This window comes from Vulpes lagopus, chromosome 3 (assembly GCF_018345385.1).
Source record: "Vulpes lagopus strain Blue_001 chromosome 3, ASM1834538v1, whole genome shotgun sequence".
Taxonomy (NCBI): Eukaryota; Metazoa; Chordata; class Mammalia; order Carnivora; family Canidae; genus Vulpes; species Vulpes lagopus.
The window spans coordinates 30,407,707-30,433,899 of record NC_054826.1 but is presented as its reverse complement, the minus strand read 5'-3'; the positions used below and the strand labels follow the sequence as shown (position 1 = coordinate 30,433,899).

The following is a 26,193-nucleotide window of genomic DNA, read 5'->3' as shown; positions in this document are numbered from 1 at the left end:
TTCTTTAGCTGCAGTTTGTCCTGAATGTCATGTACAACCTTAGGCAAATCACGTGCTTTCCTGGTGTCAGTGTCCTACCCACTGAAATGTGGCTGGGGGGTTGTACGATCTCTGCCCTTTTTCCAAAAGAACCCTCACTGCTTTCTCCTGGAGCTTCACAAAAGCTAAGAAGCAGCTACAGGTGCGTGAGTGCTTGCTCCTTTTTACCCTCAATTTTTCCCAGGGAAGGGGATCTTCCAGAAGGATGACTTACAGTAGGTGTTAGCCAATGAGAAGTGGAACCCCTGACCCGCGATGAACAAGGAGATGGGGTATGTAGGTATTCTCTTGGAGACAGAAACAGGGTATTAGTAGGGTGCCTGGGGGTTCAATTGGTTAAGCATCTGCCTTCAGCTCAGGTCATGATCCCAGGGTCTTGGGATCAAGCCCTGCATCTGGCTCCCTGCTTAGTGGGGAGCCTGCTTCTCCCTCCCTCTCCCTTTGCCCCTTCCCACTGCTTTTTCTCCCTCCCTCTCAAATAAATAAATAAAATCTTAAAAAAAAATAGGATATTAGTTTAAAAACCTGCCAAGGTGGGCCCTGGTCCCTAATCTATCACTTTCTGGCTATGTGATCTTGGGCAGGTCCTTTTAGTTCAGAGTCTGATTTCTTCATCATTTAATTTACAGAATTAAATGAAAAATACAGGTAAAGCACTCAGGAGAATATCTACCTCTTAGTGAAGTGCTTCATACATGTTAGTTATGAACATGATGGGTATTGGAGTCACTGCTATTAGGTGAGATGGATGACTTCTCTCCCAAATTCCTTCCCGCCTCTTCTGCTCCAGCTTCTCTTGCACTGGGCTTCTTCGGGCAGGAGGAGTGTACTCCGGGGGAGGTAGGCGGGGCCTCATTCCAGCTCCACCAGAGCCTGCTGAGGCACAAGCTGCTGAGCTGGGGTTTGTACCTGTCGGACACCTTCCTGCTTGCCTCCTTCCAGAACAGACCTCCTCAGCATCCACAGTCCTCTCTCAGAAGCAGTCATGCCTGTGACAAAGAGTGGCAGGGGTCACCAGGGTGCTGTTGACCTCAAACTGGACCTCACATCCTCGCCCAAAAGTGCCAAGAAGCTGCAGAGCAAGGACTCCAGTTTCTGGGATGGACACCCTTCCGAGTCACCAGGCTTAGAGAAGACCAAGGGCATAACGTGAGTGCTTTTTTCTGCCACCCCTATTTCTGCCTCTGGGCCTACAAGCTTGCCCTGACAAAACACCCTGGGGTGGCTGTGTCTGACCCCCAATCCATTACGCTGATGGGAAAAACAAGGTCAAAAAAAGTGTAGTCAGAGACTGAGTCAAGGTGAGAGCTTATAGGGGCAGGAGCAGGGGCTCAGAAAGCCCCAGGATTTCATGGCCCCACACTCAACACGTGCAGATGGGGACACTAAGGCACAGTCACTCAGGCCACGCACTGGGTCATTGGCAGGATGGGCACTAGAATCCAGTGCTGGCCCTAAGCCAGTTTTGTTCTGGTCAGTCCTGATCATTGGCAGAGTCTCAACTTCTCCAAGGAGGTGGGATCTGAACTTAAGACCACAGTGGCTTCCTTGACAACCAGACATGGACTCCTCTCTGCCTCCTTCTTACAGTGACCCTGGCCTCTACTTTGACCCATACTTCAATTGTGAGGATATCCAAAGCAAAGAATGTGGAAGACTTTCTTCCACCTCCCTGGGGTGTAATTAGGGGTAGGGAAGACTTGCAAACCATGACAAAAAAGGGGTTTAGATGGGGGAGCCAAGCTACAGGGCTCAGCAACCTCTGCCTCCACCACTCAAGCAGAGTGGCCAGTTCACTTAGGAAATGTGGGTGGGGTGGCCTGCTGGAGAGTGCTGCTGCTTTAAGAGAATGTTGACAACACTGATAAAGTAGAGAGCACCTGCGTTCAACTAGTCATTCTGCACTTTCCTCCCCTAGCCCCAGCGTCCCCCATATACAGAATAGAGGTAAATGGGTGGCAGTGTGAATTTAAAGAGGCTGCCTGTGGGAATGACATCTGAGGGGAGGGGGTGGACAGCAAGCAGGGAGAAGTTATGGGCCAGCAAAGCCCCTTTCCATTGTCAGCACAGTGATTGGCACTCGATGGGGTTTGGTTGCCCTCAGGTGCTAGTCCTGGAGGCTGTGAATTCCTGACACTGCGAGTGAACTTTCCAGGCCTTGGGCCATCCACTGCTGCATTGGGCTGTTTCTCAATCTGAGGCTTTGAGGAAACCAACTAGCTCTGGTGTCCTAAACTGACACATGGCTTGGTGGCAATTTCAAGAATCAGAGAAACAGTGTGAGAGAACCCAGAGGGGTTTGGAGGGAAAGAGAATCAAGTCAGGCAAGCATGGAACTCAGATCAGCTCACCTAGGTTCAAATGCCCACTTAGCTGCTAGCCAGCTTGAGCAAGCGACAGAACTTTTCTGTGCCCCACTTTCTCCTCTGTGATATAACATTTCATTCCACTCAGGATGGCTGCAAAGGTGATTTGCACATAAAGCCCCTCACAAACCCAGCACCCTTAAAAGCTGGCCACTGTGAATACCATGAAGGTCCAAGGTCACCAAAGGAGTTAGGGCTCAAACATGAGTCTCCTGCCTCCCAGCTCACCACACTAAGTTTTCCAGTTGGCTACATGGCCCAAAGTTAAATTCTGATTTCTTAAGTCCCTTGGTTAGAAATTTCTAAAGTGACCTGTTGACCCTTCCCTTGTTGCAAAACAAGCCTATTATTGGAGGGCCGTAGGGCACAAGTGCTCAGTCAGCGATGTTGACACCCACTGGGAGAGAGAAGGGCACGCTATTCTCCGCCCACTTTCTCCCTCAATTGTTCTCTTTAACCCATAACAAATCAATGGGCAGATCCTCAGAAAGCTAGAGGAGCTAGGGATTAACATAAAGATAAGGGTGGTTGGGGCAATCCTTTCAAAATATCATTCCTCCCAACATTTACAGAGACTCAGCAAAGTAGATGTGTTGCCCAAGATGACACAGCTAGCTAAGTAGTGGCCTTGGGATTTAATCCCTAGTTCATCCAACCTCAGAGACCAGGTTCCTTCCAGAATACCTCTGGTGCCCTTCACAGTCAGTGTCCTCGCTAAAAGTCTCTCCCAAGTAATTTCCAATGTTTCTCAAGTTGTGATTATAAATCCAACACTCACATTGGTTGAATCTGATCAGGTACCAAGAGGTATAGTAATAGGTGGTTCTGTAACTCATCAGCATGGAGAGTACCTCCTTGAAACTATTTATCCCTGAAGGTACCCATCTGTCTTAAGGGGTCTAAGTTTTTGTTTTTGCTTTTCTTGGGGCAGGGAGGAGACATGCCTTTCCCCAGCTTGAGGTCCTGGCCTGATAGGCAAAAAAATTCCTCTGAAGCCCAATCCCCAAATGACCCTGTCTCCACAGATCCCATTTGAGGACCTGAATCATCTGACATACTTAATTGAGAAGGTACTATGATTTCTCTTCGCTGATGGTCTCCATCCCTCTTCTCTGAGTTCAGTCCTGTCTCAGCTGCTGGTTCAATGACCTTGGGCTGTCCCCTTTCTCTGCTTCCGTTTCCTTGGTTAGAAAATGGAACTTTTCCCTCTATGCATCTCTCTGGGCCTGTTTCCAGGAGGTGGTCCAGTAGAAGTGGGGTGAAGAACAGGGACTCTGAAGTGGTTCTGGGTTTGCATCCTGATTCCACATTATATCTTTGGACAAGTCATTAAAAAAAATCTCTATGCCTCAGTTTGCTCATCAGCAAAATAAAGGCAATAACCTACTTCCTAGTCTTGACAAGAGAATTAAATAAGACAATACGGGTAAAATACTTAGTATGGTATCTATTATATACTAAATATTAGAATGGCTATGTTGAATGTTAGCTGCTAAAACCAGGACAGTTGGGATCCCTGGGTGGCGCAGCGGTTTGGCGCCTGCCTTTGGCCCAGGGCGCGATCCTGGAGACCCAGGATCGAATCCCACATCAGGCTCCCGGTGCATGGAGCCTGCTTCTCCCTCCGCCTGTGTCTCTGCCTCTCTCTCTCTCTCTGTGACTATCATAAATAAATAAAAAATTTTTTAAAAAAAATTAAAAAAAAAATAAAACCAGGACAGTTTTGGCAAATGGGATGGTTGACCACCCTACAGGAGATCCAGAGGTGCCAATCAAGGCCACAGGGACTGAGTGATGGCCAGGGGCCCAGCTATCCAGCTGTGCTCAGGTGTTGGCATGCTGTGAGCAAATGCCTGTTGGACCTCCTCACCTTCACACACCTACCCTCATGTCTCTTTTCTCTCCTTCAGAGCGTTCCAGACCTTGGTTCACCTGGTGAAAGGCAACATGGGCACAGGGATCCTGGGACTACCCCTGGCAGTGAAGAATGCAGGCATCCTGGTAAGAGGGGCTGCTGCAGGTGGGGCCTGCATGACTGAGTTGTAGCAGAGAGTGGGAGGACAGTCTCTAAGAGTTTATAATGGCTTGCAATAAGCACTCTTTGTGGGAAGCAGCTTGGTCCAGACTTGGAGTCTAGACATCTAGGATCTGAGTTCTGGCTCTGCTGCAGACTTTGAGTGGCCCTGGTGAATCATTTGTCCCTTCGTTGGCACTCCGTTTTCTCCCCTGTAGAATGCAGGGGTTGGACTATAATGAGTTTTCCAGTTGTGCCCTATGAAGCACTAGTTCTCAGGGACACCTCAGAGGCCACTAAGGGTCACAACTCCTATTGTAATTGCTTTATGTACTTTATTGAAGTACTACTTGAGACTGTATTTGAAAGAATAGTTGTTGCTGCTAAAAAAGGACTCACAAAGCAGTTTGTTAGAAAGTTCCTTGAGTGCCAAGTGGTATCTGTACTAGCAAATCTCTCCTTGCATTGTTCTTCATGAATCCATTCTCTTTTCTCTTCCCATTTCCCCTGGCTCCTCCTTACCTCAGATGGGCCCACTCAGTTTGCTAGCAATGGGCTTCACCGCCTGCCACTGTATGCACATCCTGGTCAGGTGTGCCCAGCACTTCTGCCACAGGTGAGGAAAACTGTTCTCATGTTGGTTCCTTTGGTACTCAGTTCTCAAGGATATCCCAGAAACATCCTACATATCACAAGAGTTTCCCTCTTTCTTCCAACAAGTATCCAAAAAGCATTTGGGACAGAGACCTAAGGTGAGGCTCTGGGATATTAGGTAATCTGAATCAGGCCACTGTGATTATCTGCTTGGCTCATTTATAAATTGGGCATAAACAATCCATGCCTAACCCTGCCTTGGAGAATTGTGATGAGACTCCATTGGGATCATGGATATGAAAACTACTGAACCCATGCGAGGTGTGCTTTATTAACCTTGTTATATAGTAATCACCCCCACTTGACAGGTAAGGAAAACAAGCAACCCAGGAAATACTGCCAGGTGTCTAAGTCTAGAACTTGGGTCTCTGCCCTAGTGGTCTTTCTACTCCAGCTGGGTCCTACCTGCTATGTGTCTCCTGACTTTTTAGTACATGATCTTAGGTTAAACCCTGTCATGGTAACTATATATGCACCTTCTCCTACAGGCTTAACAAGCCCTTCATGGACTATGGCGATACGGTGAAGCACGGACTGGAAGCCAGCCCCAGCACCTGGCTCCGGAACCATGCCCACTGGGGAAGGTAGCTTGTTCTTGCTTTCCCTGAAGTAGACTAAGGTACAGGAGGAGATGAGGCTGTCAGGGATGCCTTCTTCCCTGGAAAGCTGGCTCATGTGGCACAAAATGTTGGACTTTATGCATGGAAAGGGGTTCATTGGCAATGTTCCTGATCCAGCCCCCCTCCTTGTATACCTCCAGTGACAGTGTGTTCATTCCTTTGTTTGGCAGCTTTAATAATCTTCACTTATTTATTAAACTATATTTATCCAGTTATTCTATATACCAGGCCCTGGAGATACTGTGGAGAGCAATGCGAATGAGCTTTCCTTTCACAGAACCCATAATCCAGTAGGAAAGACAAGCATTACACAGTTTAAGAAACAGTCACTTAATAACCACTAGGATAAATATGATGAAGAAATACTAGCAGGTAAGGAGATGTGTGTGGGCTCATGGGGGCCTCTTAGGATGGAACAATTGAGATGAGCCCTGAAGAGAGGAATTCTTTTTTTTTTTTTTTTTTAACAATTTTTAAGATTTTATTTACCCATTCATGAGAGACACAGAGAGAAAGAGAGTCAGAGACACAGGCAGAGGGAGAAGCAGGCTCCACGTAGGGAGCCCGACGTGGGACTCGATCCCTGGTCTCCAGGATCACACCTTGGGCTGAAGGCGAAGCTAAACCGCTGAGCCACTTGGGCTGCCCTTCTTTTTTTTTTTTTTTTTTGTTTAAGATTTTATTTATTTATTCATGAGAGACACACAGAGAGAGGCAGAGACATAGACAGAGAGAGAAGCAGGCTTCATGCAGGGAGCCCCATCCCCGGACTCCAGGATGATGCCCTGGGCTGAAGGCAGGCACTCAACCGCTGAGCCACCCAGGCATCCCTGAAGGAATGGAATTCTTAAGGATGAGGAATTACCCAGGGGAAAGTGGGCAGGAGCCTGGAAAACTACATTTTAGACCCTCCTAAGGGTTTTTGTTCTTTTCTTTACAACAACTAGAAAGCTACTGGAGGGTTTTAATCAGGCAAGTGATCCTATTTGCATCATTTAAAGATCTCTCTGGTTTCTGTGAGGAGAATACATTGTAAGTGAGCAATCATCAATTAAGTCGGACCCATGAAGAGGCTAGTGACAACTGCCAGGCAGGTGGCAGTGACAGCTGGGACCAAGCTGGGTAACAGTGGGGATGGAGAAAAATGAATTTGGTTATCCCAAATCCCAGATCCTGGGACTGTGGGGAAAAAGGAAAGTCAAGGTTGACTGAGATTTCTGATGGCTACTGTTTTGGACAAGTTGGGTTTGAGGTTCAAGTGGAGATGCCAAGTGGCCAGTGATATGTATATACGTTTGAACTTATTGTCATCATACAGGAGATACAGAACTGAAGTCATCAACCACAAAGCCAGGGGGCAGAAGAGGTCCCTTAGGAAGAGAGTTGTTGTGGGTTGTTGTTTTTTGTTTTGTTTTTTGTTTTTTGTTTTTTAAGATTTTATTTATTCATTCATGAGAGACAGAGAGGCAGAGACATAGGCAGAGGGAGAAGCAGGCTCCATGCCTGATATGGGACTCAATCCCAGGACCCCAGGATCATGACCTGAGCCAAAGGCAGATACTCAACCACTGAGCCACCCAGGTTCCCCAGGGAGAGAGTTTATAGTAAGAAGAAAAGAGTAAAAAAGATGGAGATATTAAGGACCTTTTGCTGAGCTGCAGCTCCTGTCTTTTGCTTTCAGGAAAAAACACAGAATAAGTCAATCCCTTCTATCCTCTGGTACTTGAGATTGTATCTGCTCTTTTATCTTTGTTTTCAGGCCTGTGCCCACCCCCTCTCCATACTCTTTTCTGAGTACCATCTAGATCAAAGTCTCTCTTGAACTGTGATACTCAACCATTACAGCCCTGCTGTGTGCCCTCTTACATAATATAGTCTGCAGAAAACCATTGGCTCTGGCATCTCCCTTGGCCCAAAGCTCATTCACATACTGAATCAATAGATTCAGCCTCTGAGTAGACAAGGAAGGCTATGGGATGATAACCAGAATGTTCCTAATGTGTGACTCAAGAGGAGATTTTGCCTGTCACTTACCCCTCAAATCGTTGTAGTCATCGTTGAATATGTAAAGCAGATTTTCCTGCTCTTTTTAGAGAGCTTGCTCCTCTAATCATTTCCTCTTCTATAACTTCAACTTTTTTTTTTTTTTTTTTTGGATCTGTGGGCTCTTCCTCTCAACATTTAAATGCATTCACGTATCTCCATCTTAAGAATAGTAAAATAAACTCATAAAGCTTCCTGGACCTTACACCATCCTCTAGCCACCGTCTTAGCTCCTATTCAGCAGCTGCTTATTCAGCAGATATTTACTGAATTCTTGCAGTGTCAGGCAATGAGGCAATGGCTCTACAACGATGGACAGAATGGGCATCATCAAGACTGGCGCTCACCCTTAGCTCTGTGAGAGAACAGCACATCCTCTGCCTTGACTTCCATACATCTGATTCCATACACCTCTTCCATGGGTCATCTGCCTTTTCTGTCCTTATACTTCTGTTGAAGTTCTTTCCACCAATGTCCTAAAAGACCTCCTTATTACACCTTCTTTGCCCTAGAGAATCTCTCAACAGTGTGGGTACAATTGACTATTCTCTTTTTCAGACACTTTCTCCCCTTGGCTTCTATTAAACGCCTCCCCACCCCTAGTTTCCCACCTACCTCTCTGGCCAGTCGTTTGTTTTTACTTCAGGCTCCTTTGTTCCTATCTTCCCTTTAAATATTGGTGTTCTCCAGGGTTTGGCACACCACCTTCTCTTCTTCTCCCTTTACAGGCTCCCTAACACTGACCTGTCTTCTCAAGGCTTTATCCATTACTGACAAATCAACAGTTCCAGACCCTCATATAGTTGCCACCTGAATGTCTCCTGTAGGAACCCCTGGCTCAACGATTCAGTGATACTGAATGTGTCACTTCTTCCCCTTCCCCTAAAATCTGTTCCTTCCAGTGCACTTCATTGTCCGAGCCAAAGCCTATCAGTAACCTTCTATCATTTCCTTTCCCTTTCCCCTAGATGTAAGTGATCACCAGATTCTGTAACTTCTAGCTCCCTAGTACCTCGTAAAATGCTTTAATGCTCTCCTCCTAATGGCCAGGCTGCTGGACACCTCTGTGAAGACCTATGCAGTCTACCCCATGCTGAGGCTGGCCCCCTCCAGTGGATTCCCTGCAGCCAGAGAAATCTGCCCAATCCCTCTGCTGAGATGCTTTCCTCACTCCTCCCTCTCCATCTCCTCCTCCTTGTCTTTTTAAAAATTTCTCTCTTTCTTCCCCTTCCCAAGGGACTCCCCCTCAGATATTAGTTTTTCTATGAAGGCTATCTACTCTAAAATTAGGGTAAAATATTCTTTTCACCATGGCCCTTAGTGCCATATTCTTTTTTGATCACTAACCTATAAACCACTCAAGAAGGGACCATGTATTCTTTTTGTTTCCTCAGAACCTAATACGGTGTCTGGCACGTGGTAGAAAAAAATTGTCATGTTAATGATAGCTAATAAAAATGGTGTGCCTACTTCCTTACATCAATTAGTATCAATTATGAGGAATGCTGCAGAGCCAGGTGTGGGGAGTTCCGAACCATGAAGAATTTTGCCACTTGCTGAGCTGGGAGTGTGAGGGTGGTTGAGAAACATTTTTTTTTTTTTAAAAGAACTATTGTCACTTGATTTATTGCCCCATTGCTGGTTGCGATAGCAGAAGGGAAGGTGCTGGAACTAGGTCATGAGCCCCTGGGGACAGAAATAGAAATGACAAACTAATTCTTCTTTTATAACTCATTTTCTTTCTCTCTTCCAGGCGTATCGTGAGCTTCTTCCTTATAGTCACCCAGCTGGGCTTCTGCTGTGTGTACATTGTGTTTCTGGCTGATAATTTAAAACAGGTAGAGTCTTCTAGAGAAGGTGGAAGGGGAAAGGACATGGAAAAGGAGGGTCCTCTGTTAGTTGTTCAGCAAATGTGGCTTCTTCCTTTGGGCTCCTACTGTCCTCATCAATACAACAAAGGAAGTTAAACTAGATGTTACTAAAGAATCCAGACTTCCCCAATTCACTTACTGTTCTACAGTGGTTACTTTTCCAGTATCTTGGACCTCTTCTCAAAGCCATTCTCTAAAACCTAGCTGGAAGAAACCTTGGATTTTTGTTAGTTGTCCTGCCTTGGACCTTAATCATTATTAACTCTCCTAAGACTGATGTAGCTCTTTTTGGATGATACCTAATCTTCCTTAGACCATCCTTATCTACCTTTAGCTGGTTAACCTCTGGTTTAACAGTTGGTGTCTCCAGGAAATTGTTTTGATCTAGCCCAGAAGTTATCTTGTAGCAATTTAAGTAAAATATTATGGGTAATAACAAAGGACATCCTTAGTCTTAAAAAAGAAATTATTCTTTAGGCTCTTTTTTTGCTTATAATACCACAGAAATTTAGAGATATAAAGAAATTAGAAAGAAGGAATAAAAAGCAAGCATTCAGAGTTAGCATCTATTCTGGGTCAGGAACAGGGAGTATTACGTATGCTTTCCCCCATTTAATTCCCTCCATGGCCTTATCAAAGTAGGTACTGTGGTTATTTCCATTTTGCAGATGAAAAAACTGAAGCTATAAACTCTATTATGTATGGATAGATGATTGCAGAGCCAACATTAAAGATCCCAGGCTTTTGACATCAGAGCTCAATTTTTTTTTTAAGATTTTATTATTTATTCATGAGAGACACAGGGAGAGAGAGGCAGAGACATAGGCAGAGGATGAAGCAGGCTCCATGCAGGGAGCCCAATGTGGGACTCAATCCCTGGTCTCCAGGATCATACCCTGAGCCAAAGGCAGATGCTTAACTGCTGAACCACCCAGGCATCCCCAGAGCTCAAATTCTTGAGCACTATGCTATATTGCTTTTAAAAATGAAACAAAGGATCCCTGGGTGGCGCAGTGGTTTGGCGCCTGCCTTTGGCCCAGGGCACGATCCTGGAGACCCGGGATCGAATCCCATATCGGGCTCCCGGTGCATGGAGCCTGCTTCTCCCTCTGCCTGTGTCTCTGCCTCTCTCTCTCTCTCTCTCTCTCTCTCTGTGACTATCATAAATAAATAAATTAAAAATAAATTTAAAAAAATAAATATTTAAAAATAAAATAAAACAAAATAAAATAAAATAAAAATGAAACAAAATTGGGGTGCCTGGGTAGCTCAGTTGGGTAAACATTGGACTCGATCTCAGCTCATGTCTTGAGCTCAGGGTTGTGAGTTCAAGCCCCATGTTGGGCTCCATGAAGCCTACTTAAAAAAATAAGAAAGAAAGGAAGAAAATTATTATTAATCCAACCATTCATAGTTATTGTTTTAAGTTAGCATTACCTGATTAGCATTTTGTAATGTCCTTACCATTTTTTGTCCTTACATTTTTTTAAAAGATTTTATTAATTTATTCATAGAAACACAGAGAGAGAATGAGAGGCAGAGGCACAGGCAGAGGGAGAAGCAGGCTCCATGCAGGGAACCCAACGTGGGACTCAATCCAGGGTCTCCAGGATCATGCCCTGGGCTGCAGGCGGCTCTAAACCGCTGTGCCACCGGGGCTGCCCTGTCCTTACATTTTTTAATATAATTTTTACTAGTTTCATAATATTCCACCACACAGATTGGCTAGGATGTAGTCTTCTATCATTGGATATTTTATTTGTTTCCCTTTGTTTTTCTACTGTAATCTGTGGAAGTCTTTGTATACCCCTTATTTCTTTGGCATCTATTCCTTAAAGTAAAATTATTGGGTCAAAGAGTTTGATTGCTTGAAGGCTCTTAAAACGTGTCACCAGATTGGAAATCAATCTGCTATCAGCAGAATATTATAATCTGTCTAGAGACAAGGCAAACATTCTCTCGAAGAGTTTGCAGGCTAAGTAGGATGTGTCCTAAAACAAAAAAGTTAGCTATCAGTATATTTTGGTGCTGGGTCATGACACCACTAACAACACTCTGAAGGCGGGGCTGCCTCATAATGAACTTAAGGAACAAAAATGTGCGGGGGCAGAAAGGATCACTGGAGTAAGGGAAGGCTCCCTTGCGGAGGTGCATCTGAGCTAGATGTTGGAGGACAGGTTTGAGGAGAAGAGGGGTAGGCAGCCAACAAGGGAGGAGTGAACACCTGGAGGCAGGAATGTAGGGGACTGGCTCAGGAGAGGCAATAAAATTGGTTGGAGGAGAAGGTGTGGACTTTGGGAGAGGATAAGCCTTCAGGATTGAATGGGCCCAGGTTGAGGGCCATGAATGCCTGCTAATGTTTCAGGTATTTTTCCTGTTGAAAGGAATTAGAAGTCAAGGAGTCAGAAAAAAAAATAAGACTTAATTGTTCATTTAAGTAACTGTGGTGTGTTCTTAAGGGAAAAGGAGATTTCAAAATAAGAGCAATTTACATATGCTGTAAAATAAAAAGGATGAGCATAATACATGTAACTTGTGATATGACATAGAAAATTTATAGATGAAAAATAGAAGAAAAAAAATTAAATGCATAGATGAATATATTCTAGGACATCACCCTGGCTACTAATGGGTACTGAGATTATCATTGCTTTCACATCTTCTTGCCTAATTCTAGTTTCTAATTGTTCTGCAGTGGATTGTATTGCTTATGCAATAAGACTGTATCCATTAAGTCAGGCTTAGTCAGGGTAATACCATCCTTCTTCTCTCCCACCCTCCCTGACTTTGCCAGGGGTGTTTGTACTGTGTGCGGGTGCGGGAGTTTCTTGTCTGTCACTATGATTGGGGGATGCAAATAGCTATTATTGGGTGGGACCCAGGAATGCTGGATCATGCATTGAATATGTCTTGCAGTGAATGGTCCAGTCTTCATAAGGAATAACTCTCTCACTCAAATACCAGAATTAGTCCAATTAAGAAATAGTAAGTGATGGATTTTTTGGTTATAAGCAAAAGAAACACCCTAACTCATTATGAGGCCCTACCATGTGAGGCATGCTTTTTGTGAGGAAGTTTGATTACAGGTCAGGCACTAAGTTAATCATGTGGCTAGTAGATTTATTGAATCTTCCCCCTTGCTTTTCCTATTCCTTCCTCAGGTAGTGGAAGCAGTTAATGGCACAACAAACAACTGCCATTATAATGAGACAGTGATTCTGACGCCCACCATGGACTCACGACTGTACATGCTCTCCTTCCTGCCCTTCCTGGTGCTGCTGGTCCTTATCCGGAACCTCAGGGTCTTGACCATCTTCTCCATGTTGGCCAACATCAGCATGCTGGTCAGCTTGATCATCATCACCCAGTATATTGCCCAAGTGAGTACACATACACACACCTGATTCCTCCACTGGGCAGAGCTTTATATCAATAACAGACTGATTCCTACCTAGGGTCAGCTCTGAGGGTAGGTGTGTACCTCACTCTTCTACCTTGTACTGTTGTACCATTATTTCCACAAAGATGTCTCTGTTATTCTTCTGGATAGCTCCTCTTTTATATTGCTTCTTCAATCCTTGTCAAATTCTAGCCTTTGAAAAAAATTATGCTTTGCAATTCCTGCAATGATTGGATAGCAGCAAAAGGCAAATGAAAAGCAGGAGCTCGTACTAAAGCTGAAACTTACCAAATTACCTATAGCCCTATATCCTCTAGGCTACAATTCCAGGTGTCCAAAATTACCCATAGGAACTCAAGAGAAGAAAAATAGTATTTAGTCACAGAGACAGCCTCAGAAGGCTACAGGCCTTCTATCACAATGCAAATTACAATACCTCTGAGGTTGAGTTGCGAATATTGATTTTCCCTCAATTTCCTACTTTTCTACTCTTTCTAATATTTATTTGCTGGACAAAACTACATAGAAATTTTTAAAAATATTTTTATTTATTTACTAATAACAGACACAGAGAGAGAGAGAGGCAGAGACATAGGCAGAGGGAGTAGCAGGCTCCATGCAGGAAGCCCGATGTAGGACTCAATCCTGGGACTCCAGGATCACACCCTGAGCCAAAGGCAGACACTTAATCACTGAGCCACCCAGGCATCCCAAGGCTACATAGAAATTTAAACCTAGAAACCCCCTGGCATATGTCACAAACCTTTCAGATGTTCTTCACTTTCAGAAGTCACAAGAAAAAAAAATTATCTTGTCTGTGGAATTTAGTAAAAATAACAAATCAGTCAAATTTTTTAAGGATAATTATAAATAGGTATTATATTCCTCAAGACAATATTGAGAAATTCTCCAAAATTGAATTTCCCAATAAGATAACTACCTTCAATTTACGTATAGACCATTCCTAAGGTTGCCTAGTTGGAGAAATGTCTCTGTAATTACTGTTTCATTCAGGTCACAGGGTATATAACATATTTATTCCACACTCTTTCTATCCTTTCAGTTTATAGCTCATTGAAGAAGAAAAGGGGACTTTCATATCTAACTAATGACTTCGGATTCCTGAGACTATCACTAACTATAGTCACAACAGTTTCTGTCACCCATAACCACTGGTACATTCCAAGTGTCTATGGGACTTGAAGCTAGTACAACCTGTGGTGCATAAGATTTTCTTTTGGAGGGTTCTAGTAAACCATACTCCTTCCCCATAAGGTGCTGACCCTTCAGTTCTTTGACAGTACTTCAGTGTTTCTGTCCTCTGGCCCTATGGTATGGTGCATGTTAAAATTAACTTTGGTGGGGGACCTGGGTGGCTCAGCAGCTGAGCATCTGCCTTCAGCTCAGGTCATGATCCCAGGGTCTAGGGTTAGAGTCCCACATTGGGCTTTCCACAGGGAGCCTGCTTCTCCCTCTGCCTTTGTCTCTACCTCTCTCTGTGTGTCTCTCATGAAAAAGTAAATAAATATTTAAAAATAAAATAAAATTAAGTTTGATGCCTACTTCCTTTTGAAGTTTTTGGAATTTCTGACATTCCTTTTTTTTTTTTTTTTTTTAATGTAGGTCTGCTCTCAGAATACTCCCCTCTTAAATGAACCGAAACATGCTTTGAGAATAAAGGTCTTACTACATTTCTCTCTCCTGTAGGGAATTCCAGACCCCAGCCGGTTGCCCCTGGTAGCAAGTTGGAAGACCTATCCTCTCTTCTTTGGAACAGCCATTTTTTCATTTGAAAGCATTGGTGTGGTAAGGTTTGAATTGGGGTAGACATTCTCCTGTGCTCTGGGTGGCCCTCTGAACAGGAGCAGGGAACTCTGGGTTTCTGAGTCTCTATGTGCACACAGGAGAAAGTAATCTCTTGTCCCAATTCATCTATTAAACATTTAATGTTTAATGTAAATGTAAACATTTAATGTTTAATGTCTATTAAACATTTATCTTTATACCAAGATGTGTTTCTTAATCTTTTAAAATCAAGGCAAATGGAGGAATACAATTTACAGGATTTAATGAAACAAAAGGAGTCTTAAGCTGGGAAGTACTATATATTTACAATGGATTATTAAATAGTTTGTGTTTCCACATTTGAGGAAGGGTAGTGCTATGTATGTGATTTTTGTTTACTTTTAGTTTGCATACAATACAATTCACTTTGTGGGGTATGTGTACATTTCTGTAAGTTTTAGAAATGCAGAGAGTCACAGATGGACCACAATCAGGACACAGAACAACTCCCCCATCACAAAAAACTACCTCATACTGTCCCATTGTAGTCAGCTCCTCACTTCCCACTAGCCCCTGGCAACCACCTTCTGTTCTCCATCTCCTGTTGTTCTATCTTTTCCACAATGTCTATACACCTGGGATCATGCAGTACGTAACCTTCTGAGACTGCTCATTAAGGTCATCTGTGTTGCATGCATCAGCAGCTCCTTGCTTTCTATTGTTGAGTATCCACTGTAGGGACAACACCAGGATTTGTTGATTAGTTTCACCCACTGAAGAACAGTTGAGTTGTTTCTAGTTTTTGACGATTATGAGTAATACTGCTATAAGCAAGCATTTGTGTACAGGTTTTTATGTGAACAGAAGTTTTCATTTCTCTAGAAAAGTCTGTTAGTCACATATTAATGTATGTTTAACTTTATAACAGACTGCCAAACAGGGTTTCATAATGGCTGTACCACTTTGCATTCCCACCGGAATAGATGAACATTCCAGGTGCTAGTTCTTCTGTGTACTGTCAGCATTTTTTAATTCAGTCATTCTAATAGGGACATAGTATTTGGTAATCTAGAGCATCATTTTGTGGGCTTGTCATCTGTATATACTCTTTGATGAAGTGTATGTTCCAATCTTCTGCAAACTTCTAAGAAACTGAGCTGTTAAGCTTTAAGAATTCTTTATATCATTTTTTAAAGAATTCTTTATATTATTAAAATGCAAGTTCTTTATTGGATATATAATTACAAATATTTTTTTGTAGTCTGTAGCTTGTCTTTTCCTTCCCTTAATCATGCCTTTCAAAGAGCAAAAGGCTTAAATTTGATGAAGTCCAATATGTCAAAATTTTTATTTTTATGGATTCTGCTTTTATTTATTTTATTTCTTTTTAAGATTTTATTTATTTATTCATGAGAGAGAGAGGGGCAGAGACACAGGCAGAGGGAGAAGCAGGCTCCATGCAGGGAGCCCAATGTGGGACTCGATCCTGGGACCCCAGGATCATACCCTGGGCTTAAGGCAGATGCTCAATCGCTGAGCCACCTGGGCTGCCCTGGATTCTGCTTTTAGTACTTTATCTAAAAACACTCTGCCTAACCCAGGTTCACAAAGATTTTCTCCTATATTTCTTCTAAATATTTTATAGTTTTCATTGTCCATTTAGATCTATGATCTGTTCTGAGTTAATTTTTGATAAAGGTATTTGTATGTTGGAGTTCATTTTTTTAAATAGGATGCCCAATTGTTCCAGCATCATGTGTTGAAAAGACTATCCATTCTCCATTGAATTGTTTTTGCATCTGTGCAAAAACCTTAACAGTGTTGTCTTTCAATCCATCAACATAGAATGTCTTTCCATTTATTTGAGTCTTCTTTAATTTCTTTGAACAATGCTTTGATGCTTCACATCACTCCCACACATGCACAACTTAGAACAAAGCCTAGGACTTCACCACAGATTTAGGGGATCACTTTCTCCAACCTCCTCTTATGCATATTTTCCTGAACACTCACCAGCTTCTAATGGCTTCTTTTTCTGGTTCTCTGGCTAGAAAGCCAAAGCTTTAGGCTCCTATGGTACTGTGCATTTCCTGTGACCGAGTCTGACTGGGATTAAGCACTGAGAGAAAAGAGAGGGAAAAACTAAAATAAAAATAATGAATGAATGAACAGTGATTCCTTCTAGGCCCTGCTTCTGGACATGCTACCTGTGCAGTCACATAGGGTAGGGACCTGTCTTTGGAAGAATCCCACACATGGTTTAATGCTCTGTTTTTATCATCGTGAAATTCTTAATTTTTGAACAAGAAACCCTGCATGCTCGTTTTGCAATGGACCCTGCAAATTATGTACCAGAGCTGATTTGTCCTCACATTCTTTGAAGTCCCAAAGCCCCCTTTCCTAGTTCTTTTGCTCAAAGAGAAAAATTTGTATCAGATTTTTAGGTACCTGTGTGAACACCATAGTCACTGATACACTAGGATGCTGTTTTGTGACTGGGACTTGCCTTGGGAGTGTGATTGTGAGAGTAAAAAAGGAAACAAACAAACAAAAAAAAAAATAGGGATCTCCTCCATACTGTCTGTCCCACAGGGGTCTCTGTTCCATGTCCTCTAGCCAGAAAGAGGATTTCTCTTGGACGGTTTTCTTTCTCCATCCCCTGCATAGAATTCTAGGATTTGAGGTCCTCTAGAGTCTAAATTGGGAGATACAGTAAGAAAAAAAATCAAGAAACCCAGTACCATAAAGGTAATTTGTACTGGTTTTGATCAATCCACGTGCTATTATATACTTTGCAGGTCCATGGATAGTTGTTTTATGTATTCTTTCCAGAGATTTTAATTTTAATCAGTAAGAGAGCTATGGTGGAATGTGTCTGCAACATCTTAATGGAAGTGGAAGCACAGTATATTTAGGATTTGGGACAGAGATACCAAAAAGAAAGCAGTGTGCAGTGGTTGAGCAAATGACTTTGGAAGCAGAATATGCTGGAATCTACTTTGGCCATGAACTCTAATTCCCCAACTAAATGATAGTAGTAATTTTTCAATAAGTATTAGTAATACACCTACTACATGCTAATGATGATGACTTTCAGAGTTCACATGAGCTCTAGAAATCTTTTAGCCCAGTCTCTAACTTTATAGAAGAAGAGCCTAAGCCTTGAAGAGGAAAGGGACTTGAGCCAGATCACAAGCTGGGAACAGCTACAGCTGTAGCTAAAGCCAAGTGCCCCTTACTCCCAGTCCAGGGACCTTTGCACTTTATGTAAATGGCTGTTTATCAATTTGATTGTAGAAGGAGAGAGCCAGCTACTGAGAAAAAAGATAATTTTTTAGCCTGTAGAAATTATGCAGTGAAAATGTATTGCAGGGTGGGAAAGCTCAGGTTGGGTCATTCAGGCTCCACATAATCCCTCGGACATTTTCCTGAGCACTGGCTTCTACTAGGAACCTGCCCCTAATCTGAAAGAAAGTGGAAAGGCACTATGATGACCTTGACATGGCATTCCCCTCAAGCATTTTCTATTTGCATGGGGTTGAGATGCATATAGGACAAAAAAAGGAGTTAACAGTACAAAGGAGTAAACACTAAGGTCCTGCTGAATAATAAATATATCCAATGCTGGAGGGATATAGTCAAGATTGAGTAGAAGCAAGTACTTGAATTTTGGAGGACAGCCCCAGTCTGCAGCTTCAGTCTGCCACTTTCATCTTTGTGTAACTTGGGGCAATTTACTCCATCTTGAGTCTTGTCTTCCTCATCTATAATATAAGAATTATACAAACACGATCTTCATAGAGATGTATGTAGTCTTCACAGTATTAAAAAATGAGAACAGTTAGCATTTACTAAACCCTTACTGTATGCCATTATGTTGCTCATATAAATCTCAAAAAAATTCCAGTAGGTAAGTTTTCAGATAAAGAAACCGAGACACAGATTAGCCTAATGATGCATGTAAAATGTGCTTTAGCCTATGGCCTGATCAATGAGAAGGAGAAGGTGGAGGTGGGCTGTTAGCTGATAGAAGCCTAAGGAAGAATTTATGGGAGGAGAGCCCAGCAGATTGGTTCCAAAGACAGAAGTGAACTTGGGATGCCCAGCAGGCTCCAGATAGGCTGTTTCAACTTGGATTCTCTCAGAGCCAGGTATGCATCTGGAGAAGAAGGATCCCAAGAACATGGTGTATAGGGAATGTCCTGCTGAGGAACCAGGAACCTCCAGTCCCAGCTCTGCCACAGCCCACTGTGTGTAACCTGTGTCGCAGCCTTCCCATCTGAACAGACAGCAGCGAATGCACTAGAATTGGAAGTCTCAAACTCCAAAGCCTTTAGAAGGCAATGTGGTTGAAGAGGCCAGGTATACGTCCACATGAGGGGGAGAGGTGGGCCTGGTGAATGGGGCAATAATACTGTGCCCAAAGGCATTCACCTTCAATTGTCTAAAAGGCTGTGCTGGCCAAACAAAATGCATCTGCTAGCCAGATCAGGCTGCCCCAGAGGCTGAGCTCCTTGGTCTGCACAACCTAAAAAGGGCCCTTCCAGCTCCAAATGGTCCAGGGCTCATCTTATGACTCCAGGCCTTCTTTCCTTTCTTTTCTCATTTATTGTAGTAAAACATATCTAACATAAAATTTACCATCTTAACCATTTTCAAGTGTACACACCAGTGACATTAAGAACATTTATTTTATCATGAAAGCATCATCACCACCCATCTCCAGAACTCTTTTTGTCTTGCAAAACTGAAACCCTATAATCATTGAACAAAATGGTCATTTCCCCCTCCATTAGTCCCTGGAAACCACCATGCTACTTTTTGACTCTGAATTTGACTGCTTCAGGTACCAGTGTAAATGGAATTATGTACCATGTATCATTTTGTGACTGGCTTATTTCACTCAGCATAATGACCACAAGGTTCATCCATGTTATGACATATGTCAGAATTTCCTTCTTTTTTAAGGCTGAATAATATCTTTTGTATGTATATACCATCCTTGTTATCCATTTATCCATCAATGGACACTTGGGTTGCTTCCACCTTTTGGCTATTGTAAATGATGCTATGAACATAGCTGTACAAATACCTATTCAAGTCTCTGCTTCCAGTTCTTTTGGGATATACTCAGAAGTCACGTGCCTTTCTTCTTTTGTTCATGTTCCTCTTTCCCCTTCTCTCTTTTTACACTATGATCCTTCTGTAGGTTCTGCCCCTGGAAAACAAGATGAAGGACGCCCGCCGCTTCCCAGCTATCCTGTCTTTGGGAATGTCTATCATCACTGCCCTGTACATTGGCATCGGGTCTCTGGGCTACCTGCGGTTTGGAAATGACATCAAGGCCAGCATAACCCTTAACCTACCCAACTGCTGGTAACTTCACGGGCCCTCAGGTGGTGGGCACTCAGGGTCAGGTGGAAATGTGTGGGTGACTGCTGCCTCCCTTCCACTGATGGCAAAATAGGGTCTAAAGGGCCCCCACAGTGAATGAGAAACAGAGCTATCATAGGAACCCTGGGCTCTGGTATCTCTGTCCAAGGAGCTCCTTCTTCAATAGCCTCCCATGTTGAGTGAGGCTTTGATAGCTTAGTATAAAGGAGGACATGATTTAGGAAGAGAGAGAAGAAGTGACAGTCCTTGCTCACCTAAGGAGAGAAGGGAGGGGTCCTCAGGGAGAACAAACAGCAGAGAGAGGAGTTGGTGGGTGGCAACACTCATCTCCAACTACATTTCCTAAGGCCTGTGCTACCACCGAGCCTTGCTTTCCCTAACCAAGAATGCACATCCTCCAAGTTAGAATAGCTAGGATGAAAAAGTAGTAAAACAAGAACCAATTTGGGAAGACCACTGTAAAAATTTTATGTTTATTTATTATTTTTTTTAAAATTTTACGTTTAAATGAACCCAATTCATGAAACCCAGACTTCAACAGTACCATATTTATTTTTTTTAAGATTTTATTTGAGAGAGAGATTGAGCACAAGCAGGGGGAGCAACAGAGGGAAAGGGAGAAGCAGATTCACTACTGAGCAGGGATCCTAACACAGGGCTCAATATCAGGACCCTGGGATCATGACCTGAGCCAAAGGCAGACACTCAACCCATTGAGCCACCCCAGTGCTCCAACAGTACCATATTCATTTATTTGTTTATTTTTTTAAAGATTTTATTTATTTATTCATGAGAGACAGAGAGAGAGAGAGGCAGAGACAGGCAGAGGGAGAAGCAGGCTCCATGCAGGGAGCCCCATGCAGGACTCGATCCCAGGTCTCCAGGATCATGCCCTGGGCCGAAGGCAGCGCTAAACTACACTGAGCCACCCGGGCTACCCAGTACCATATTAAATAGACACATGAGCCTGTATTGCATTGTGCAGCACTATCTCTCACATTGAGACATGTCATTAATTACAGGATGCTATCTTTTTAAGGGTCACTTGGAGCTTCATTTGCTTAAATGGGGCTCCTTTCCCAAGGTGACAAATATCATTTGTCAAGCATTTACTGCATGGCAATTCTGTGCAGACACCAGTCTAGGCACATAGGGGCATGGAAGGTGCTGACCAAGTAAGCTATGATCTTGAATTTCACTACCTTCCCCAGTTCATGATCTAGTGAGAATGAGGGAGGGTTAGTTTATATATACAAATAGAACAGAACAAGGAGCCCTCCAGAGTAGCAGAGAGGCTTTGGGGACTTTTGTAAACTGCCTCTTCCCCCAAAGATTTGGGACTCTGCAGTTCTCTCAACCTATAAGAAGCATGTGTTGATGGCCTGTTATATGCCAAGAGCTTTGGGGAAATCCAGAGAATCGCTAAGGACTAACATTAGATCACAAAGGACGACCGTGTTTATACCCAGGTTTTTTGGTCTTCACCTGGGCAAGGTAGCTGGCCTTGAGCCTCTAGTTCCTAAAATCTAAAATTGACCAATTGATAGTGGCTTATGACGGTATTCCATAGAAGCATGCTCAAGGTTCTTTTTATTTAGAGATGACCCCCCTGTTGTCACTTGAACCTGTGATACTTCCCTCTGTTTTCACCACGTGCTCTGCCATGACTCCCTCTTGACTCTGGCAAGTCCTCTGCCCATCATTTTCAGACAAGGAAACTGGAGCCCAAGGGACTATCCCAAGGTCAGGGGTTAATGTTCTGAGGAGGCCAGGTATCTGAGCATGGTGGCCTTAGGGAACATTTCTCTGGTTTGTCCTGCAGGCTGTACCAGTCGGTCAAGCTCTTGTATGTCGTTGGTATCCTGTGCACCTATGCTCTGCAGTTCTTCGTCCCTGCAGAAATCATCATCCCCTTTGCCACCTCCCAGGTGTCAAAGCGCTGGGCGCTGCCTCTGGACTTGTCTATCCGCCTCGCCATGGTCTGCCTGACATGTGAGTACAACAAGGCAGAGCAAAATGTTGCTCTTTTCCTGAGGGCTGTCAGGAATCCACCAGATGGTGAGGGGCAGTCATGATAACCAGCACTGATTAAGTGCTAATTGTATTTCAAGGACCATATTAAAGCATTACAAGGAGTAACTCATGTAAGCCCAGGGACACCTAATTCTTCTCCATGTACCTAATTAGACAGAGTCACAGGTGTCCAGCCTGAGGGAGTGACACAGCTGGTTGAACAATAATCATAATGTTAAGAACTGATATTTATTAAATACCTGCTGTGTACCAGCCCTCTTTTTTGGCCATATTCAAAGTATTTTATTCAGCCCTACAGGGACTCTCATGAGGCAGGACTATGATAAACTTTATAAGTGAGAAAACTGAAGCAGGGAGCGATAATTGGCTAGGGAGCGCCAGAGCTTGGATCTGAACCCACATCATCAGCACCCTTCACCTCTAAGACAGAGGTCACTGGCCAGCGAGTCCAATCTGACAGAAGAGGTGTTTTTTTGAGCCTCAGAATGTTGTATAAATTTGTGCCAACATTTAAAATGTCCAAGATCTCACATACAAATCCAGATTTCTGATGTTTTGGGAGAGAGACAATTAAAATGGTTTGGCAAGCCTAGGATCACATTCCCCAGGGGCAGCAGTGAGCTGGACTTGCCCCTTGGGCTTCAGCTGGCCCCCATCACAGCCTCTCAGTACTCCTTATGCCTCAAGCCCACTGATCCAGGTACCCCACTTCTGCAAGTGTTTTAGAAGGGTTGAAGGAGATGCTAGTGATTCCTGTACAGAGTGTTGTGTTCCCCAGCTATCCCTAAGGCTCCTTCTAATTGATTCTAAGACTTCTCCTTGGGGCGATTCTTGCTTCTTGCTGTACTAGACCAACCCATGCAATGCAATGGACACCAGTTTTCTTTCTTTGAAATGATTTGTTTGTCTCGATTTACCCCAGGAAGCAGTGACACTGCCATTCGGAACCTTAGAGACTCCAGCAAGATAAGAAATTTGTCCTAAGTATGAATATAATTCCTGAAGCCTATGGCTTCTGCATGCATTGCCCCAATCCACACAAATGAGGAATAAATTGAAGTAACAGTAAAGATACCTTTTCTGGGTGCTTTACATCAAGTAACTCAGTTATCCCAGGACATAAATGAGTTTAAAACTTGAACACCATTTGCAGTGTGAACCATAATACCATTATGGACACATAGCATTTATCCCCATTTTGCAGAGGAGGAAACAAGCTGAGCAAGAGGTAGGGACAGAACCACGGCCGCACAGGGGAAACCAGAATCCTGCCTCCCAGCCCTGTTTTGGTTCTGATATACCACACACCTCCTCCACAGGAGGCCTGGGGGAGACTTTTGGGCTTTCTTGGTGAAAATCTTCCAAAAAGTCAAATAAAAAATGTAGAAGCCCAGGCCTGTAAGACATCCCACTGAAAAATACATAATTTCAAAATCTTTAGCTTCTGGTGTTTGTTGTTTTCTGACATGTATATAAAACCTGACAAAGACATTCTCTTAATGAGACCCTGTGATCTTGTTCCAACTGAACACCCCTTTTCTCCTATAAATAATTTCATATTCTAATTATTTGCAAGTAAGAGGTGTGTGTAGTCATGTTAGTTGTTAAAATGTTAGCTCTATAAAGGCATTTTTAAAAAATTGTTGTATCTTTTGTACATTGATATGTCCCAAACAGATGGGACAGTTCCCAGCACTGTTATGTTATTTATTAAGAGCTTGATCACTGTTTTATTTAAGATGATTTTATTTATTTGAAAGAGAGAGAGAGCAGTTGACGATTAGAGGGAGAGGGACAAGGAGACTCTGTGCTGAGCAGGGAGGCCGACACAGGGCTTGATCCCACAATCCTGAGACCACAATCTAAGCCAAAACCAACAGTTGGATGCTCAACTGACTGAGCCACCCAGGTGTCCCTTAATCATTGTTGAATAATATGGGGATTTGAAGTGCACCTCAGTGGCATAAAAATTATGTTAAGCTAAAAGCATTTAAACAAACAGCCACAGGGAAGGAAAAAATAAATGCTTATCTGAACTTCATTTGCTGAATTAAGCAGGAACTTCTGACAAGTTCAACCACCATAAATCCCCTCTGGAAGGTTTTCTGCCGGAAAGGAGACTAACCATCATCACAGACTGAGTAATTCCCTAAATAAACGATCTGAACCTTGCATAACTTCTACTTGTTCTTACATAGATGCTCTTTCTGCCCCCTTCTTTCCCCTTATGAAATGAGCAAGTGAACCTCTTATCTTTGGCTGTTCTGTGTTGCCTGAAGTAAACTCTGTCTTTTGTCCTGTTAATTTTGTCCATTGTCAGTAAATCCCCAGCTCCTACCAACGCCCCCCCCCCCCCTCCCCAATCATTGAACCTCAAAGGAAAGATTTCTCTTCCCAACATTATGAATGCATTTTTTGGAAAAATTATTAGGACACACACCAAATTTTCATAATGTCTAGAGAATGTGTTTGGAGTATTACAGGACTTTTGATGTTTTTCTTATGTAACTAAATGTGAGAAACAACTAGTTTGTTTTAAGAAACGGATTCTAAAGCCAAACTTGAAAACCTTGACTAAGTGCTGAAGATCCATGTATCCTGTATCATCTCCTGCAGGCACCTTGGCCATCCTCATCCCCCGCCTAGACCTGGTCCTCTCCCTGGTGGGCTCCGTGAGCAGCAGCGCCCTGGCCCTCATCATCCCACCCCTCCTGGAGATCACCACCTACTACTCAGAGGGTATGAGCCCCCTCACCATCGCCAAGGACCTCCTGATCAGCATCCTGGGCTTTGTGGGCTTTGTTGTGGGGACCTACCAGGCCCTGGACGAGCTGATCTTCTCAGGACACCCCCTCACCTCTTCCAACTCCACCATTTTTGTTCAATGATAATGGCACTACTCCTTACCCACCAGCAACCTGACTTCTACTGATATGGATATCTTTTGTATGTATTATCTTTATTTTGCTGCTTTACCTTTCCTCCGGGCCAAGTTATGGTGAAACAATCAAGGACTCACCAGCTACAGGGTCTAGATGGTAATTTAAAATTTTTTGCTTATTACTTTTCTTTCCATCTCTTGCTTTCCATTAAGTTGAGAGCCTCCCATGGAAGGCTCTTGATTCCATCCAACTTCTTGGCAATTCACAAGGTGGATTTTGTACCTTGAGTGATGCTCTGCAAGAAGCAGCCACCAGGGGGAAACCAAGTGACACCAACTGGCAAAAGGATGTGCAGCTGGCTAAGGCTGACCCTGATCTGGTAAACAAAGGGTTTCCCCTTTTCCAGAGCAAAGACTAGAGGGCCTAACCTATAATCCAATAAAGTATACACAACTCCTATGACAAAAATGGGTAGGACAAAGAGGTCCAATGTGAACTGCAACTCTCAGAAAGGAGCCATCATCGTATTTAAGTCCAGGGCAATAAACTTTCTAAACCACTGGATAAAGTTCTGGCTCAGTTTGAAGATCCCAACAGTAGATAGGAGGCATGGAAGTAGATCTGTCAGTGGCAGGGGGAGGGAGGTGGACAATACTATTATGGTATTTGATGTTATTTACCTCTTAATTCTTGGAACAAGCATTCTACCTACTGTGTGTCAAGCATAGTTCAAGGTTCTCCTAGTAGGTTGCAAGAATGCCAAAGATTCCTCTTGACAATGTGACTTTGCAGTTCCTCTTATCAAGAGGTGAAATATATGTCTCTACCCCTTGAATCTGGTCTTGGCCTCATGTCTTATTTGGGCCAACGGGACATTAGTAAATGTGATATAAGCAAAGGTTTGGTGATAGCTTGTGCAGCAGGACTTTCATTGCTCACTGTGCTATGGAGCCACGACCACCCAGTGAAGAAGCCTGAGCTAGCCGACTGGAGGATGAGAGGCCGTGCGAGCAGAAGTGAATCATCTCAGTTGAAGCCATTCCTCAGATCAACCAGCCTGCCAACTTCAAGACACATGAGGGAAGACTCCT

General features: G+C 43.3%; 1 protein-coding gene across 1 annotated transcript; it reads left to right on the top strand.

The window, feature by feature from the left end:
• The first annotated feature begins 876 nt into the window (after positions 1–876).
• Positions 877–26,193, top strand: SLC36A2 (solute carrier family 36 member 2). Its single transcript, XM_041749663.1, has 10 exons — positions 877–1,188; positions 4,316–4,406; positions 4,947–5,035; positions 5,562–5,657; positions 9,490–9,574; positions 12,769–12,987; positions 14,715–14,813; positions 20,002–20,168; positions 22,009–22,178; positions 24,837–26,193. Exons 1-10 carry the CDS (start codon positions 1,025–1,027, stop codon positions 25,106–25,108), a joined length of 1,452 nt encoding a protein of 483 aa, XP_041605597.1. The 5' UTR covers positions 877–1,024; the 3' UTR covers positions 25,109–26,193.

Coding starts and splice junctions, on each gene's coding strand:
- SLC36A2 (XM_041749663.1), top strand. CDS start 1,025: ATGCCTGTGACAAAGAGTGGCAGGGGTCACCAGGGTGCTGTTGACCTC. Junction 9,575..12,768: donor TGGCTGATAATTTAAAACAG/GTAGAGTCTTCT, acceptor TTCCTTCCTCAG/GTAGTGGAAGCAGTTAATGG. Junction 14,814..20,001: donor CATTTGAAAGCATTGGTGTG/GTAAGGTTTGAA, acceptor ATCCTTCTGTAG/GTTCTGCCCCTGGAAAACAA.